General features: G+C 38.9%; 4 protein-coding genes across 6 annotated transcripts; 3 read left to right on the forward strand and 1 right to left on the reverse strand.

Annotated features, from left to right (window-relative positions):
* Positions 1 to 2,003: 2,003 nt before the first annotated feature.
* LOC135630909 (receptor-like protein EIX2) lies at positions 2,004 to 5,791 on the forward strand. Its single transcript, XM_065138208.1, has one exon. It carries the CDS (start codon positions 2,062 to 2,064, stop codon positions 5,566 to 5,568), a length of 3,507 nt encoding a protein of 1,168 aa, XP_064994280.1. The 5' UTR covers positions 2,004 to 2,061; the 3' UTR covers positions 5,569 to 5,791.
* A 574-nt stretch (positions 5,792 to 6,365) lies between these two features.
* LOC135631504 (uncharacterized) lies at positions 6,366 to 9,616 on the reverse strand. 3 transcript variants are annotated; one of them, XM_065139238.1, is made up of 4 exons: positions 8,978 to 9,614; positions 8,183 to 8,378; positions 7,134 to 7,196; positions 6,366 to 6,614 (listed from the first exon to the last, which is right to left on the reverse strand). In XM_065139238.1, the coding sequence occupies exons 1-4, from the start codon at positions 9,055 to 9,057 to the stop codon at positions 6,573 to 6,575; spliced, it is 381 nt and encodes a 126-aa protein (XP_064995310.1). In that variant the 5' UTR covers positions 9,058 to 9,614; the 3' UTR covers positions 6,366 to 6,572. The 3 variants fall into 3 exon arrangements, 1 of the variants encoding a protein (XP_064995310.1); XR_010494414.1 differs by lacking the exon at positions 7,134 to 7,196 and having other exon boundaries at positions 8,978 to 9,605; XR_010494413.1 differs by having other exon boundaries at positions 6,366 to 8,378; positions 8,862 to 9,616.
* A 1,071-nt stretch (positions 9,617 to 10,687) lies between these two features.
* LOC135631577 (receptor-like protein EIX1) lies at positions 10,688 to 15,008 on the forward strand. The gene is made up of 2 exons (XM_065139309.1): positions 10,688 to 12,078; positions 14,069 to 15,008. The coding sequence occupies exons 1-2, from the start codon at positions 10,688 to 10,690 to the stop codon at positions 15,006 to 15,008; spliced, it is 2,331 nt and encodes a 776-aa protein (XP_064995381.1).
* A 2,644-nt stretch (positions 15,009 to 17,652) lies between these two features.
* On the forward strand, positions 17,653 to 18,558 carry LOC135631003 (FCS-Like Zinc finger 3-like). Its single transcript, XM_065138360.1, has 2 exons — positions 17,653 to 18,039; positions 18,117 to 18,558. Exons 1-2 carry the CDS (start codon positions 17,759 to 17,761, stop codon positions 18,307 to 18,309), a joined length of 474 nt encoding a protein of 157 aa, XP_064994432.1. The 5' UTR covers positions 17,653 to 17,758; the 3' UTR covers positions 18,310 to 18,558.
* The last annotated feature ends 146 nt before the right edge of the window (positions 18,559 to 18,704 follow it).

The following is an 18,704-nucleotide window of genomic DNA, read 5'->3' on the forward strand; positions in this document are numbered from 1 at the left end:
GATTGTTTCTATTAGTCACTTATTCGATCATCAATCTTTAATAATAAATTATCAACTCAATTGAATAATTCAACACATTAGTGAAGTCAAGTAAATGACAATGATTTGAGTGACTTTTCTTTGTTTCCTTTAATCATGAATTAGACAAATCGTTGGGTCAAGTAAACGATAGTGATTTAGAGTTGCTTTCTTTGGTTGCCTTTAGTGAATGGATCGTTTAACATGACATGATATCGTTAATAGTAATTAGCTTGTGATAAGTTGATATCCTTAATACATTGAAATATAGATTAATGATCCAAAATCAAAATAATTAAATAATTCAATTCATTAGTGAAGTCAATTAAATAATTCAATACATTAGTAAAATCAAGTAAATGACAATGATTTGAGTGACTTTTCTTTGTTTCCTTCGATCATAAATTAGACAAATTGTTGAGTCAAGTAAACTATAGCTATTGAAAGCAACTTTCTTTGGTTGCCTTCAGTGAATGGATTGTTTGACATAACATGTCGTTAATAGCAATTAACATAAAGATAAGTTGATGTCCTCAATATATTGAAATAGAGATTAATGCTCCAAAATTAATGCTATTAAGTATTTGATTACTTCTTTTAGCCACTGATTCAACAACTAACTTATTTTTTATTTTAAATTCTCGACTCGATTGATTGAATGATTCAACACATTAAGTAAATGATAATGATTTAAATGATTTTTTTTTTGTTTTTTCAATTTAAGAATTAAATAAATCGTTAAGTCAAGTAAACGATAACGATTAAGAGTAGCTTTCTTTCGTTATCTTCAACGAATAAATTATTTGACATGACACCAATTATAGATGAAAGGTCTTTACAATTTTTAGCTAATACAAATAAGAAGGCAGCCATACCATCTTGAATATACATTGTGTCTAGAAGATATCTTAGACAAGTATAATTAATACAGAATAATATAATTTGTCTCAGTTGGAATTAATTAATACATCTCTTAGACAATAACAATACCATCTTCAATAGTATATTAATAATTAATACTTATCATTATAAATAATAAGTCAACATCGTATTGTCTAGTAGAAATCCATTCATTCAAAAGATAAGTATACGCCACCTTCATAATAAAAAAAATGAAAAAACACATAGGAGTAATTAAGTGCACCTCTATGACTACGGATAATTATTACTTTCTTATTGTTTGGTAATAAGAAAATGGATATATTTATACACATCCGTTGGGATTGAACGTGATTAAAGATAAGTTCATCAGCCTACCTCCTCTGGTTAACGATTGATGCTCATGTAAGATGTCGAAACAATCGCTCCACGTATAATTTTCAACAATATGTATGACATTTCGAATATTTATCATAAATGGTGGTAAATTTCTCAATTTCTTTGGAATTCTTTTTTTCTTATTAAAAGAAAGATAACTTTCATTGAATCAGAAAAAGGCAGCAGAAGGGTTGAAAGGTATGCCTAAGGCTTCGTGCTTATAACATTGTGAGAACCCAAAGTTTCTACCAAAAATAAAAAATAATAATTGATGCATTTTGCAATTTAAGAATCATGGTACATAGATGAGATCAAAAGAGTGCTCTTTTGCCATAAATTACATGCTACACTGACGAGGGCTTTTCACTTCCACCACCAATCTCCAATCATACTGTTTGGATGTCTGCTTATATATGTGGTTAAGTTCGGTTAGTGATACTGTCTGATGTATAATAAAAACATCATTTCTCCAATGGTTTGACTGGTAGTAGATTAGGATTATGATCAGGAATGCGACACCAGTGGTGGAAATTAAGCTATGGAAAAGCCTCCACCATATGTGAGTTCCCAATTTGTTTTGGACATTGACTTGCTTCCACGTTGCTTGACTTTGACTAGTGACAATTTTGTTGGACACATCTTCGTGTGAAGCGTTCAGCCTCATCCAGGAGTTCCCTCCTGACAACTTTCTCCTCTAACGGGGCACTCACGCATACGTTAGACAAATATGAGCTTATATACACATATGAGAGCTGCCGGCTTTAGGGGTAGAGCTCACCGTTAAACATGGGCGGGAGAACCCCTCTTGTTGTCCTCACCTTTTCTCTTGCTGTTCTGAGCATTGAGCTTGGGATTTCTCATGGCTGCCGAGAGACGGAGAGGAAAGCCCTCATCGACTTCAAGCGTGGACTTCATGATCCTTCCAATCGTCTCTCTTCCTGGGTCGGCGAGGACTGTTGTGCGTGGGAAGGAGTTGGCTGCAGCAACATCTCTGGTCATGTTATCAAGCTGGATCTTCGAAATAGACGTCGGACGTATCTAACTGAGGACTGCACTCATCAGGAAGTTTATTATGATCCAGGATGCAAATGGGCAGTGCGTGGTGACATGACTCCATCACTGCGTTCTCTCCAACAACTTAGTCACCTGGACCTCAGTGGCAACTATTTTACGCATAAACCTATCCCCAAGTTCTTGGGAGCTTTCAGAAGACTAACATATCTTAACCTCTCAGGTGCAGGCTTCATGGGTAGAATACCTGACCAGCTCGGAAATCTATCCACTTTGCAGCACCTCGACCTTTCTTATAACTGCTATGGGGATGATGAAGATGGTGGCTTCTTCTGCTTGTACCTTGAGAACACGAGATGGATCTCAATGCTCACTTCCCTTCGGCATCTTAACATGACTGGTGTCCGTTTTACAAATGCGGCCAACTGGTTCCAAGATTTGAATGCACTACCACATATACAAGAGATTGAATTAAGTTCTTGTGAATTAGGGACCTTTCCACGTTCGCTGTCTCATGCCAACTTCACATCTCTCACCACTCTTGATTTACGATACAATGATATAAACTCCACCATACCAGATTGGGTGTTCAATATTACTAGCCTCGAGTTCCTTTATCTTGGTGGGAATGAAATATACGGATTCTTTCCTAATTCTATTGCGAAGTTGACATCTCTCAAGGCACTCGACTTGTTTGGGAGTATGTTCCAAGATGACTTCATGAGATTAGCTCCTATATCCAACCTCTGCAAGCTCCAAATTCTCGATCTAAGCTATGTGCCTATTAACGATGTCCTTGCCAATTTGAAAATGGTTTTCTCTGGATGTCTTAGGAATAGCATGGAGGAATTGTACCTCGGAGGCACCCAACTGAGTGGTTTCTTTCCGGATTGGCTAGGGAACATCAAGAAACTTAAATCTCTTGATCTTTCTTTCAACTCCCTCTGTGGATCAGTGCCTGCATCTATCGGGAATCTATCATTGCTGCAACATTTAGTTTTATATTCTAATGATTTGAATGGGACGATTTCGGAAGGCATCGGACAACTGAAGAGCCTTGTTGATTTGGATCTCTACAATAACTCGTTGAGCTTATCGGAGGATGACTTGGTTAATCTATCGAGTTTGAAGTATTTGGACATTTCGTACAACTTCATTGAATTGAACAAAAGCGATGATTGGATCCCTCCTTTTCAGCTTCAAAGTCTCTCCATGGATTTCTGTCAAATAGGGCCCACGCCCCAATTTCCAAAATGGCTCCGAACACAAACCATTCTTCGTCGACTACAATTGTCAAATGCAGGTATCAAAGACATGTTTTTCGATAGGCTTCCTTCTAGTCTTGAGTATTTGGATCTTTCTTACAACTCTCTCAATGGATCATTGCCCGCATCTCTTGGAAACCTCTCTATGCTACGATATTTGATTTTACGTTCCAATTATCTGAGTGGGATGTTTCCGGAAGGCATCAAACGGTTGAAGGGCCTCGTCTATTTGAATCTTTACAATAACTCGTTGAGCTTATCGGAGGATGGCCTTGCTAATCTATCAAGTTTGAAAATTTTGGACATTTCATACAACTCTATACACTTGAACAAAAGTGATGAGTGGATCCCTCCCTTTCAACTTAACAGACTTTATATGCAATTCTGCCAAATACTACCTACACCCCATTTTCCGAAATGGTTTCGTACACAAACCACTTTTGGTGAATTAGATTTATCAAATACAGGTATGAAAGAAACGATTCCCAATTGGCTTCCATCCGGTCTCGAATATTTGGATCTCTCCAATAATATGATTGGTATGATTGGCGGTGATGTACCATATTATTTTCCAAATCTAACTGTATTGGATCTCAGCAATAACTCGTTATCAGGATATCTTCCTCCAAAAATATCAATCATGATGCCAAGTCTGGAATATTTGTCTCTCTCCGACAATAAGATTACGGGTGAGATGCCACAATTCTTTCCAAAACTGAGATATTTGTTTCTTTCAAATAACTCATTCTCAGGAAATCTTCCACCAAGAATCTCAAACACAATGCCAAGCTTACGATGGTTTGATCTATCTACAAATAATATGAGTGGCCATATCCCCTTCTCTTATTGTCGATCCAGTAATTTGGAAAGGCTTCAGCTTTCCGAAAATAATTTGTCAGGAGAGGTTCCCAAATGCTGGAAAAATTCCTCAAATTTACTTCTTTTAGACTTATCAAGCAACAAATTAGTAGGTGGAGTCCCTGATTCGCTCTGTAATTTGCAAACGCTAGAGTCGCTGCACTTGAGTCACAACAATTTATCCGGGCCGATTCCTCATTGCTTAAAGAGTTGCACAGAACTAGCTACTCTCGACTTGGGCCACAATAACTTCATTGGGAATATACCAACTTGGATTGGAGAAAGCCTTTTGTACTTGAAGACACTTAGCTTACGCTCCAATGCCTTCACCGGCAACATTCCTCAATTATCTTCTCTACCATATATTCGTATCTTGGATCTCTCCAACAACAATCTTTCAGGAACAATACCACAGAGCTTCGGGGACTTCAGTGCGTTAAAAGGTGCTCATGCATATCATTGTTGTTACTTCAACAACAATACTCTCTCTGTGGAATATATGTGGCTCTTCGTAAAAGGAAGTGAAATCAAGTATACCACCACCAGACAACTTTCAATTGATACACTTATTGATCTCTCCAACAATAACTTATCAGGAAACATCCCTGAAGAGTTGGGGAATTTGCATGGATTGCGGAGCTTAAATCTGTCCGGAAATTATCTTACAGGTCAAATACCAAGAAGCATCGACGAAATGAAACAACTAGAAGTTCTCGATCTATCAAGAAATAATCTTTCGGGTGTAATTCCTTCCGGTTTGGCATCTTTGAATTTCTTGAACCAATTGAATTTATCATATAACAATCTTTCTGGAAGGATTCCCACTGGCTATCAGTTACAAACTTTTACTGATCCATCTATTTATGCTGGCAATCCAAATCTTTGTGGCCCTCCTCTCCCCAAAAATTGTACGGTGAATATAACGAAGGCTGATGAAGAAGAGCAAAATGATGATTCATTTGAGAGCAGAATTAAAACAATTTGGTTATACACAAGTATCACATTAGGATTTATTATCGGATTTTGGGCGATTTGTGGAAGCCTTTTGTTGTTACGGACATGGAGGATAGCGTACTTCCACGCCATTGATAATATATTTGACAAGCTATACGTGGTGATAGTAGTGACCATGGCAAAATACAAAAGAAAGCTACGATGACTCTTGTTAGAGTGGGTCAACATGACTCATCCGACTTAAGCAATAGCAATGACATTGGTATATGTAGTACGCTCATGGTTTGCATGTCTTGTCATAAAACACTGTCACATGATTTTAATTTCTGCATGTTATAATGACTGTTATATGATCTGTTGATGTTTGTCTGTGTAGTTTGTTTGTCAAAACTTTGTCATCAAAATATGAGTTCTCTGCCTATGGTTTATGCGCTGGCATTTTTTCCAAGCAGCAGTGTTTATGGTGTTCAATAAATGCGCTGGTATTTATTTGAGTAATTCGTCCATCCTCAACTTAATCTCAGCAGTTATGGGTATAAGATGCCAAGGGGGTTCCTTGGTTCCATTGATTCAATGATCGAGATGAGTGATTGAGAGTCCGATTGAATCTTTAGGCTGGTTATTTATAGTTCTTGAGCATGGTGGAACCCTTTCATCAATGGATTGTGCGCTTGTAAGGGAAGCTGCCCACAGCAGCAATGGTGGAGTTGGAAGTCGAGAGGAAGCAAAACCCAATACCTACGGTAAGTTCAGTAAAAAAGAATGAACCATCACATTACATAATATAGTCAAAAGTTTCACCCCTTGGGTTCGGATCCAGAGAATTGATTTTTTTTTAAAACAGTAACAACTTTCATCGAAATTAAAGAAAAATAACAAGAGGATTGGATGATATATCAGAATCACCCGCTTTATAAAAACATGAGAACCCACTGGTTCTTAGAAAAGCAACAAGCTGATGAACTTTGCTGTTGAGAGCCTTAGGGATAAAACTGTGAGCAATGATGTGAAGTTTGGCCATAAATAACGTTACATCAGAAATAATGACAGAAAGGAACCAAGGGATTTCCTTGGCACTGTTAACAATAGATATTAGTGATTGGGAGTCAGTTTGGATCCAGGGGTGGTGCCACTGCAGTGCCTCTGTGTGTTTCAGCGCCTCCAGGACAACGAGAGCCTCTGCCATTAGGGGATTCGATCAGCCCACAGCTAGCGATGAGTTTGCAGCAAAGAGGAAGATAAATCTGGTTCCTGCAGAAAATTCGAAGTGAAGTAAAAGATTTATCACATTGTAATATGTAGCCGTAGATCCCATTACCTGGTTGAGGGTACATAGTGCATATATTCCTAGTTTTCTCAGGCGAAGGACATGATTCAGCGATTTCATTGGTGAGGGCAATCACCCTGGAGACTATGGTAGGAGGTTTGGCATGACAGTTATGGAATCTGACCTCATTTCTATTGAGCCAAAGACAACAAAAAGAATAGGAAATGAGACTTAAGATCGTTCTAGAGATTTATTTGTCAGGACCATCTCCCTCGTGAAGCCAAGATAAGCCCATGTGTCAAAGAACTTGAAACAAATTTCACTTTGGCCTGGAGCAGATTCCAAAAAGAGAGGGCTGAAGAACATTGTAGGAGAATATGTGGGGAGGTATCTACCGAAAGGTGACATACAAAGCAATTATCTTGCTGGTGGCGTAGAATATGTGCAAAGAGGTCAGAGATGGGTAATCGGTTCCAGGAGAGTTTCCATAGAAAGAGTTTTACCTTTACGGGAGATAGGAAGGAGCCATATCGCCTTCTAGCCCTGCCAAACCTCCTCCTTAGAATCTGATTTGATATACCGATAGAAATCAATAGTAGACAACAAGCCTAGGGGATTGGATTGTCATATCCAAGTGTCCTCATCAAGAGCTCTAAGAATATGTATTCTAAATATTCGTTCAACTAGGGAACCGTGGAAGAGCCGCTCAAACAAAACAACATTCACGCGATTAGAAACCAAAAGATCAACCACAAGACAAAAATTGAAGATTTCCTCAATGTTTAAGTAATGTTTAAGCGATTTGAAAACAATGATGAACAGGAAGTCACACAGTTGCAACAATGAGAATCAGTAATTTCATGGAGATAAAATTATCATTAATTTAAGCAATGTTAACATGAAGCACACTTAATAAATTTACCAACCATTAATCACCGCATGTCATATTGAAACAATTTGCAAAATAGGAAATGAATGGTATCAAGTGCACATCATACATTCATAGACACATACACATACATACACATGGTCACACGAGGCATGCACATTCACACACACTGTTCAAGAGGAAAGGCTTAAAGAAGAAGGTATTAGGACATCAAGAGCCAGAGATCCTATGAAGTCTCAGTTTAGGCAAAAAGCAACATGTTAAATTTGATAAGAGGGGCCAAAAGTAGACAAGCTCTGATACCAAAGAATATAAATACTAATCTTCTTATCGACATTAACCTAGCCAAAGACTAGCTTAGCTGGTAAAGACATTGATAGTTTATCGTAAGGTCTTGGACTCAAATACCACCTTTGTCGCTTACTCTTAAAAAAAAAAAGAAACCCTTGCCAAAGAGAAAATAAAATGAAATTTGCTCATAAGGTTCACTGCTATGAAATCACAACATACATTTCTGCTCACATATATTCTTATCAAGGTAGAACCACATAAATAACTTTCATCCCATTTTAAAAGGAATTTTCATCTATTGAATTTTAATTGTTTATCTCAACGTCTACTACTAAAGAAGAAAGGGCAGATGACTATTAAGATTATTCTTACCAGATAAGTTTTAGTCTCACCAACATAAGTCAAACTCGTTGCTCTGTTGGAGCAGAATTGCTGAGACCGACCAAAGAAAGCACAAGGATGTATCTTAACTGCCTGTCTACAACCAACTAACCAATTACATTTCACATTGGTAAAGCCCTCTCTGCTTCCCTTTCGATAAAATGATTCATGTGAACAGAATTCCAAGCTGCATAATAATGCATGTCGTAAGGTGCCAGAAAAGTATAATTTTACAACAAACATGGAATATGCATTTAAGGCCCATGGCAGGGAAAAAGAAAGTCGCAGTCTTCTAATCATCGAATACAACAAGGAAAATCTTACGAACAAAGCAATCCAAATCCTAGAGGAACAAAACGTCGAAGATCCTTCGACTTCCGTGACTCATCCCCAAGAAAAAGTTTCTACTATCATATGTGAAACGGTTTGAATGGCAATAATCGAAGCAATACGATCAAACATCAAGAAGAGTCAGAAAGATAACCAGAACAAAATTAGTTCCTGCAAACCCTAGATCGAAAAACACAGAAAACATCTTTTTCAAAGTACCGGTAATCAAGAATGGAATACACTTCACAATTCACCTAAAAACCATCTTATTGATCGATCTAACAGTACGCGAGCTTTAAGAAAAGGTAAATAAAGAACAGAAAACACGTTCTCAAATTACCAGTAATCAAGATTGGTATGGACCTCGTGATTCACCTAAAATCCATATTCTTGATCGATCTAGCAAGACGCGAGCGTCAAGAGAAAAGGGATAATCAAGAAAGGGAAGCGGCGTACAAGGGACGGTAACCATGAGGAGGATCTGGCGATGGAGACGGATCTAAGAGGAGAAATTTCTCTTGGTAAGGAATTTCCATTCCAATCTCGCACCGGAGCTCCTGCTGGTGCTCGCGTCGCCTCCGGTTCCGGCGACATACTCCAAAGAAGACGAGAGCAGCAACGAAGAAAAGATCACGTAGATGAGGAGGAGGAGCTGCGAAAGCGGCCCTCTCGTCGGCGGCGACAGCTTCGACGGGGCTTCTGGAGACCAAGGTGCGTTCGCTCGATCTTCTTCGCCCGTTGGGCCGGAATTCAAATCTAACAGATCTTTATTCGACCCTGAGGTACGGGCTCGGGTTTTGTCGGATTCGATTTCAATATTCGACTCACCAGTCTGCATTTGTATAACCTTCAAGAGTAGAGTTTGAACAAATTCTGAACAAGATTAGAGCTCAAAATTTGTAGAAATAAGATAACGTTATAAGCTATTTCACAGATTAGATATCAAACATGTTTCAGAACAAATTCGAGTACTTAGCTACGACGACACATCATGTACCAACTTGGCAAAGAGATGGACCAAATTCACATGCCCCATGCCTCGAGCCTTCCATTGTGATGGCAACATAACCAAATATAAGCAATATATAAATTGGTACAAGCTTCTTGATCTGAACATTCTAAGGGGTAATGCACCCTTTACGATGGAGCTTGTCCTCCTTCTCTTTTAACTTAACAGACATTAGCGGTATTTTCTTTTTTTTAATGGTGCAAGTATTTGAACATTATTTTGAGTTGGTTTTACTTTTATGCCACTTTTCTTTTAGATTTTGGTAATCAGTTTCACCTGAAGCTGAAAATAATAATCATATTAATTAGTTTAATATGAAAAACATTGTACTAACACCACTAATGTTTGTTTTAAGTTCGAAAGAAAATGACTTAATGAAGGGTTGCATTAAGTCATCGATAGTCAACATAAAATTATGTCTGATTTTATAAAAAAAATATTATATTAAAAATCACTAATAATCATCCCAAACTCAGAAAGAAAAGATGAAGGTTTGTGCTAAATCAATTAAAGCAAATGTAAAACCATGTTTTATGTCACTTTTATTTTATATTTTCGTAATTATTTTTACTTAAAACGGATTATGATTTTTACTTAAACTAGAATAATTTTTAGTGACTTTTTTTTTATTGATTGATTGCCTTTTTCAAAAAGTAGCCAAATTATTAATTGGGTCAAGCAAATGATAAGGATTTTGATAGCATTTTTCTTTGATTCCATTCTTAATCATAGTTTTCTTTCATGAAACATGTCATTCTGTCTCTCTCATCTTTTTTTTCCATAAATTTCATGCTACATTGACAATTGAAGGGAATGAGGACTTTTGATTTCCACCATCAATCTTCTATCATATTGTTGGATGTCTATATTTATGATCCGAAATGCGACACCTGTCGTGAAAATTAAGCAATGAAAAAGCCTCCATCATAAGTGAGTTTTCAATTTGTTTTAGACATTGACTTATTTACCTATAAATTGACTTTGACTAGTGACAATTTTGTCGGACACATCTTCGTGTGGAACGTTCGACTTTCTCCTTTTAACTTGTTCCCATGTTGCTTGAATTTGACTAGTGACAATTTTGTTGGACACACATGAGAGCTTATATAAGCTTGGACACACACACACGAGAGCTGAGGTAGAACTCACTATTAAACATGGGTGGGAGAACTCTTCTTGTCCTCACCTTTTCTCTTACTGTTCTTAGCATTGAGCTTGGGATTTCTCATGGCTGCCGAGAGACGGAGAGGAAAGCCCTCATCGACTTCAAGCGTGGACTTCATGATCCTTCCAATCGTCTCTCTTCCTGGGTCGGCGAGGACTGTTGTGCGTGGGAAGGAGTTGGCTGCAGCAACATCTCTGGTCATGTTATCAAGCTGGATCTTCGAAATAAACGTCGGACGGATCTAACTAAGGACTGCACTCATCAGGAGGTGTACTACTTGTTGGATTATTATCCAAGATCCGAATTGTTGGATGATGATCCAGGATGCAGATGGGCACTGCATGGTGACATAACTCCATCACTGCGTTCTCTCCAACAACTTAGTCACCTGGACTTCAGCGGCAACTATTTTACACATAAACCTATCCCCAAGTTCTTGGGAGCTTTCAGAAGACTAACATATCTTAACCTCTCAGGTGCAGGTTTCGTGGGTAGAGTACCTGACCAGCTCGGAAATCTATCCACTTTGCAGCACCTCGACCTTTCTTATAACTGCTATGGGGATGATGAAGGTGATGACTTCTTCTGCTTGTACCTTGAGAACACGAGATGGATCTCTATGCTCACTTCCCTTCGGCACCTTAACATGAATTGGGTCAATTTGACAAATGCATCCAACTGGTTGCAAGATTTGAACGTGCTCCCACGTGTTCAAGAGATTGAATTAAGTTCTTGTGACTTAGGGACCTTTCCTCGTTCGTTGTCTCATAAAAACTTCACATCTCTCACCACTCTTGATTTACGATACAATGATATAAACTCCACCATACCAGATTGGGTGTTCAATATTACTAGCCTCGAGTTCCTTTATCTTGGTGGGAATGACCTGCATGGATTCTTTCCTGATTCTGTTACAAAGTTAACGTCTCTCAGGGCACTCGACTTGTCTGGGAGTGTGTTCCAAGATGGCTTCATGCAGCTAGCTCCTATATCCAATCTCTGCAAGCTCCAAATTCTCTACCTGAGCCAAGTGCCTATCAATGATGTGCTTGCCAATTTAAAAATGGTTTTCTCTGGATGTCTTAGGAATAGCATGGAGGAATTGTACCTCGGAGGCACCCAACTGAGTGGTTTCTTTCCGGATTGGCTAGGGAACATCAAGAAACTTAAATCTCTTGATCTTTCTATCAACTCCCTCTGTGGATCAGTGCCTGCATCTATCGGGAATCTATCATTGCTGCAACATTTGGATTTAGATTCCAATGATTTGAATGGGACGATTTCGGAAGGCATCGGACAACTGAAGAGCCTTATCTATTTGGATCTCAGTCGTAACTCGTTGAGCTTATCGGAGGTCCAATTGGGTAATCTATCAAGTTTAAGGTATTTGGACATTTCGAACAACTACGACTCGAGAAAAAGTGGTGATTGGATCCTGCCCTTTTCAGTTTCAAGTTCTTTATATAACATTTTTTTTAAATAGCCCATTTTCCAAAATGACTTGAGACGTAAAAATCTTTTCATAAATTATATTTTCACTTGCAGGAGTAGGAGTAATAGACATGATTCTCGATGGGCTTCCTTCTAGTCTCGAGCATTTGGATCTTTCTTACAACTCTCTCAATGGATCATTGCCCACATCTCTTGGAAACCTCTCTATGCTACAATCTTTGATTTTAAGTTCCAATTATCTGAATGGGACGTTTCCGGAAGGCATCAAACGGTTGAAGGGCCTCGTCCAATTGGATCTTTACAGTAACTCTTTGAGATTGTCGGAGGACGATCTTGCTAATCTATCAAGTTTGAAATATTTGGATATTTCATATAACTCTATACACTTGAACAAAAGCGATGACTGGATCCCTCCCTTTCAACTTAACACCCTTCTCATGAGATTCTGCCAAATACTGCCCATTCCCCATTTTCCGAAATGGCTCCGAACCCAAACCATTCTTCGTCAACTACAATTGTCAAGTGCAGGTATCAAAGACTTGTTTTTCGATAGGCTTCCTTCTAGTCTTGAGTATTTGGATCTTTCTTATAACTCTCTCCATGGATCACAACTTGTATCTCTTGGAAACCTCTCTATGCTACGATATTTGAATTTAGGATCCAACACTTTGAATGGGATGCTTCCGGAAGGCATCAAACGGTTGAAGGGCCTCGTCCAATTGGATCTCTACAATAACTCGTTGAGCTTATCGGAGGACGACCTTGCTAAACTATCAAGTTTGAAATATTTGGACATTTCATACAACTCTATACGCTTGAACAAAAGCGATAATTGGATCCCTCCCTTTCAACTTAACACCCTTCTCATGAGATTCTGCCAAATACTGCCCATTCCCCATTTTCCGAAATGGCTCCGAACCCAAACCATTCTTCGTCAACTACAATTGTCAAGTGCAGGTATCAAAGACATGTTTTTCGAAAGGCTTCCTTCTAGTCTTGAGTATTTGGATCTTTCTTACAACTCTCTCCATGGATCATTGCCCGCATCTCTTGGAAACCTCTTTATGCTACAATCTTTGATTTTATATTCCAATTATCTTAATGGGATGTTTCCGGAAGGCATCAAACGGTTGAAGAATCTCGTCCATTTGGATCTCTACAATAACTCTTTGAGCTTATCAGAGGATGACCTTGCTAATCTATCAAGTTTGAAAGATTTGGACATTTCATATAACTCTATACACTTGAACAAAAGTGATGACTGGATCCCTTCCTTTCAGCTTAACACACTTTATATGCCATTCTGCCAAATTCTACCTACACCCCATTTTCCAAAATGGCTTCGAACACAAATAACTCTTGGTGAATTAGATTTATCAAATACAGGTATGAAAGAAACGATTCCCAACTGGCTTCCATCCAGTCTCGAGTATTTGGATCTCTCTAATAATATGATTGGCGGTGATGTACCAATTTATCTTTCAAATCTAACTACGTTGGATCTCAGCAATAATTCGTTATCAGGACATCTTCCTCCAAAAATATCAATCATGATGCCAAGTCTGGAATATTTGTCTCTCTCCGACAATAATATTATGGGTGAAATGCCACAATTCTTTCCAAAAATCTCAAACACAATGTCAAGTTTACGATGGTTCGATCTATCTGCCAATAATCTGAGTGGTGGCATCCCCTTCTCTTTTTGTCGAATCAAGTCTTTGGTAGTGCTTAGGCTTTCTAAAAATAATTTGTCAGGGAAGCTTCCTAATTGCTGGAAAAATTCTTCAAATTTAGTTATCTTAGACTTATCAAGCAACAAATTACAAGGAGGACTTCCTGACTCCCTCAGCAATTTACAAACTCTACAGTCACTACATCTGAGCTACAATAATTTTATGGGACAAATCCCTCTTTCTTTCAGAAATTTTACCGGATTGGTTACTCTTGATCTGGCTCACAACAAATTCTTCGGCAATATACCAAATTGGATTGGAGAAAGCCTACCATACTTAAGGACTTTCAACTTACGCTCGAATGCCTTTACTGGCAGCATTCCTCGGTTATCTCATCTTACATCTCTTCAGATAGTGGATCTCTCGAATAATCATCTTTCGGGAATAATACCAAACAGCTTTGGCAATTTTAGTGCGTTGAAAGGCTCTCCTTCAAAGGATTTGTACTTTCATAATATTTACTATGAGGATTACATGTGGCTCTTCACAAAAGGAAGCGAACTCGAATACAACACCATGCTACTTTCAATCGACACAGTCATTGATCTCTCCAACAATGGTTTATCCGGTTGCATCCCTAGAGAGTTGGAAAATTTGCATGGTCTGCGGAGCTTAAATCTATCTGGGAATTACCTAACAGGGGAGATACCAAGCAACATTGATGGAATGCAACTACTAGAAATTCTCGACCTCTCAAGAAACAATCTCTCGGGTATAATTCCTTCGACCTTGGCAGATTTAAATTTCTTGAATGATTTGAACTTGTCATATAATAATCTCTCGGGTAAAATCCCCACCGGAAGCCAATTGCAAACTTTAACCGATCCATCTATCTATGCTGGCAACCCAAATCTTTGTGGCCTTCCTCTCCCTAAAAATTGTACGGTGAATATAACGAAGACTGATGGAGAAGGGCAAAATGAAGATTCTTCTGAGAGTAGAATGGAAACACTTTGGTTATACACAAGCATCACCCTAGGATTTATTACCGGATTTTGGGTGATTTGTGGAAGCCTTTTATTGCGACGGACATGGAGGATCACGTACTTCCGTGCCACTGATAACATGTTTGACAAGCTATACGTGGTGATGGTAGTGACCGTGGCAAAATACAAAAGAAAGCTATGATGACTCTGTTGTTAGAGGGGGTCGACATGACTCATCCGATTGAAGCAATAACAATGGCATTGGTATCGATGTGATACGCTCATGGTTTACATGTCTTTTTATAACACACCGTCACATGATTTTAATTTTTCCTTTTTGTGCATGCTATAGTGACTCTGTTATATGATCTGTTGATGTTTGTCTACGTAGTTGTTTGTCAAAACTCTATGTCATCTAAATATGAGTATTTTGCCTATGGTTTATGAGCTGTTATTTATTTCATGCAGCAGTGGTTATGGTGTTCATATTCATGCTTGTAAGGTGATTCATAATCTAATTAACAAATTCTAACTCTGTTGTTTGAGGGGGTCGAGATGACTCATCCAACTTAAGCAATAGTAATAATATTAGTATCATGTAATACGCTCGTGGCTTGCATGTTATGTCACAAATCATTAGAGTTTTAGCTTGACAGCATCCAGGAAAACCATGTAAACCGTAGCATGGGTTTTATTGGACTTATTATTGACACTAACAAGAAGTAATTACATTATCATGACATTAAATTATAAGATGGGTCATTGGAGTAGACTCAGAGGAAACAAGAAGCTGATCTCCACATGGAGACACCTCACAAATGTTTAATCATAGCACAACTTTGTTCCTGCTACATTACATTAATTATAGGGTGCTCATCATAATACATATACGTATCTATCTATCTATATATTACATAATATAAAAGAGTAGGAAGAAATAAAGATTTAAAGATTTATTATTTCAAGGGTGAAGTGTATCGAGACATGTTCCACATTGGCAGACATCATGTGATTGCGCAAGGTGTTGACAAAAGCTTAGATCTAAACAATCTACATTTCTTGATATTATCCCATTAGTTTTAGCAAACAAAAAATATCATGAAAAGTTTTTTTTTTCTTTGAAGTACAGAAATACATGTAAAATATCACAATATCACTAAAGAACTCAACCTCAGATTATCTTACATTATAAATTGACAAGAGTAACATGGACACCAAATCAATCAAACAATTCAATAGGAAATATTCTGTTTGGCTTTAGACAAACCTTACACACACATTGTTCTTTGTATCTATTGCTACCTAAAGGAGGCACACTCACTGAACATCATATGGTCTTCTTCACCCTAAACAATCATATACGTATATTATACATAAGGAGGAAGCAATATGGTTTATTGGACCATCGATTATTGTTTTGGTTAATGGCTTCATTAGTAATGTCTTAATTGATAATACAATGGGCCTTTCTAGGCTTAAATTTGCCTAATTGAATCCTTGTACGTTTAAATTAAAATTTCGAAAAGATATGCAAAAATACTATGAACATTCTTATTCTCATACAAGAGTTATTAATAATTGAGTTTCTACATCTCTATTCCACCGGTCAAACGTGAATGATTGAAGTTTTTGGATTTTGCTATATTAAGGGATTGATAGGAAAAGATACATGTCTTTAATCAAAACTTGGACACAGGTGTACCAATTTGATTAAAAAATTAAAAATTAATTTACTAATTTTACTATGTCAGCTGGAATTATAATATAATATATTCTTTAGATCATGAAATATCGTTCTTCTACCCATTTACCACTAGTACTTGGGTATATCTACCCTAAGTCGTATATATGGCAGATTATGTTTGTTATTTTACCCCTAAGCTTCGTTGTGTTCTGTTATGGTCTCGTTTTGGGTTGCCTTCATCGTATCATGAGAATCACCACCACGATGATGTTACTATTGCACCATCTTTGTTTTGCTTTGTCATGACAATGACTCCCATTGCGACGACCACCTCCATAGTAATGACCCCCTTGATGATAACTTTCGAGACCCCTAGGACCTCCCTCCTCTGACTCCTTTATTCATGTCTCCATCGGAGGAATTGAGAGAGAGAGGTCTTAAAGGCAATGCGATCTTAGTGTATATTGACAATAATGACAAACATAAGATGAAGATGATGGACGACATGGACGAGAGCATGGAGCTTCCTCGACAAGGTAACGCGACCTTAGATGTACTACGATAATGAAAAATAAGAGTGAGGCCGAGGGTAAGAGCAAGGCGACGAACAAAGACACGCACAAAGCTAGTATTAGGAGAAAGAGGTGGAGGGAGGTGGGGACAAGAAAATCTCATCTTTTAAAAAATAATAAATATTTTATAAGAATTAAAAAATAAAAAAGTAAATATTTTATAATTATAATACTAATAATTTTGCCCAACTTTTAATCGTGGTCTCGGCGATCTCGAGTTCGGGGAGCTGACCTGCCGCATCTCAGGGACGCCACGGAAACTAAGGCGGTTGCCCGTGAAAGAGGAAGGAAGAGCCAATATGTCGGAGGATCGACTGGCTTTAACTACGGCGACGTCACTGCGTCCCATTAGCATTAGAAGTGTTCAGGGTTTGGAGGGAAACAATGTGATGAGACTGAACTGCTTGATCGCTACATGCATCATGTATTATCGTATCAACCACACCGAATCAACTCAGAGAGGGCAGACCAGGCAAGCTTTTCCAATGGTTTGGTGGCATGGATCCCGCGACCGGTCGCGGTTTGGAAGCCACCTGTTCCTCTCTCTCTCTCTCAACACAAAACCACCCACCCCATCAATGTTGTACCTTCCACCACTTCTTTATACACCAACCTTCTCCTTCTCCCTTCAGAAACCGATCCCCTAACCCCCCCTCTCTGCCCATCTGTCACTACATCCTTGCAGAATTCGAGCTCATGGGCTCCTCTTCCTTTTCCTCCTCCTCCTCCTCCTCTGATGGATCTTTAAGCACGGTCGAAATCCAAGCAGGTTTCTCTGGCTGTTCCCCCTACGTACCTTCACCTCCACCCTCTTGCTACGGAAGCGCCATGTTGGGATCCCTGTCGTCTTTGAGGCCGAGAAGTCTGTTCTTCGATGGCTTGGACGACGAAGAAGACGACGAGCCCCGCCACTTCCTGGACTCCTGCTCCCTCTGCAGGAAGCCCCTCGCCCGCAACCGCGACATCTTCATGTACAGGTTTAGCTCCCCCTGACCCAATCATTGAGTCACTTGGAAGACCCTGCGGTTGTATTGATGATAGTGGTGCATTGCAGAGGGGACATGCCGTTCTGCAGCGAGGAGTGCCGGAAGGAGCAGATCGAGATCGACGAGGCCAAGGAGAAGAGCTGGAAGCTGTCCATAAAGGCCTCCAGCTCGAGGAAGGAACAGCAGCGGAACATTGCCGCCGCCGGCGGTGCCAAGTCTGAGAAGATCCACGTCAGAGCCGGCACTGTGGTGACTGGGTGATCACAACGATCCATCAGAAGCTGTAGTCGTCGTGCGAAGCTAATGTCCAGGAAGAGCAACAGAAGAGGAAGCTCTAATGCTTGTAAAGGATGATGAGTTGAGGTTTTTATGCCGTCAATTTTTGTCTGGGTCTGAAGGAAGTTTTTCTTTGGTTTCCTACTGTTGTTGTTGTTGTTGTTACTGCTTGTATCTGATGCTTTGGCCTTCAAAGGGAGGAAAAGTAATATGAGGCTTCAATAATTTTTGTTCTGTTCATTTTACTACCCAGTGGATTTGATGCCATATCAATGCGGATCTTAGGCGAAGAAATCTGAGGTGAGATTTGCGGTTGAGAAGTCCAGATTTCGACAGAGAATCTAACTGCAGGGATCAGGGATACCAGAAGCATCTTCCCT

Source organism: Musa acuminata, chromosome BXJ3-2 (genome assembly GCF_036884655.1).
Source record: "Musa acuminata AAA Group cultivar baxijiao chromosome BXJ3-2, Cavendish_Baxijiao_AAA, whole genome shotgun sequence".
Taxonomy (NCBI): Eukaryota; Viridiplantae; Streptophyta; class Magnoliopsida; order Zingiberales; family Musaceae; genus Musa; species Musa acuminata.

Coding starts and splice junctions, on each gene's coding strand:
- LOC135630909 (XM_065138208.1), top strand. CDS start 2,062: ATGGGCGGGAGAACCCCTCTTGTTGTCCTCACCTTTTCTCTTGCTGTT.
- LOC135631504 (XM_065139238.1), bottom strand. CDS start 9,057: ATGGAAATTCCTTACCAAGAGAAATTTCTCCTCTTAGATCCGTCTCCA. Junction 8,379..8,977: donor CCTCATGGTTACCGTCCCTT/GTACGCCGCTTC, acceptor ATTATTATGCAG/CTTGGAATTCTGTTCACATG. Junction 7,197..8,182: donor GTGAGACTAAAACTTATCTG/GTAAGAATAATC, acceptor ATATCAAATCAG/ATTCTAAGGAGGAGGTTTGG.
- LOC135631577 (XM_065139309.1), top strand. CDS start 10,688: ATGGGTGGGAGAACTCTTCTTGTCCTCACCTTTTCTCTTACTGTTCTT. Junction 12,079..14,068: donor GGTAATCTATCAAGTTTAAG/GTATTTGGACAT, acceptor TCTTTCTTTCAG/AAATTTTACCGGATTGGTTA.
- LOC135631003 (XM_065138360.1), top strand. CDS start 17,759: ATGGGCTCCTCTTCCTTTTCCTCCTCCTCCTCCTCCTCTGATGGATCT. Junction 18,040..18,116: donor CGCGACATCTTCATGTACAG/GTTTAGCTCCCC, acceptor GGTGCATTGCAG/AGGGGACATGCCGTTCTGCA.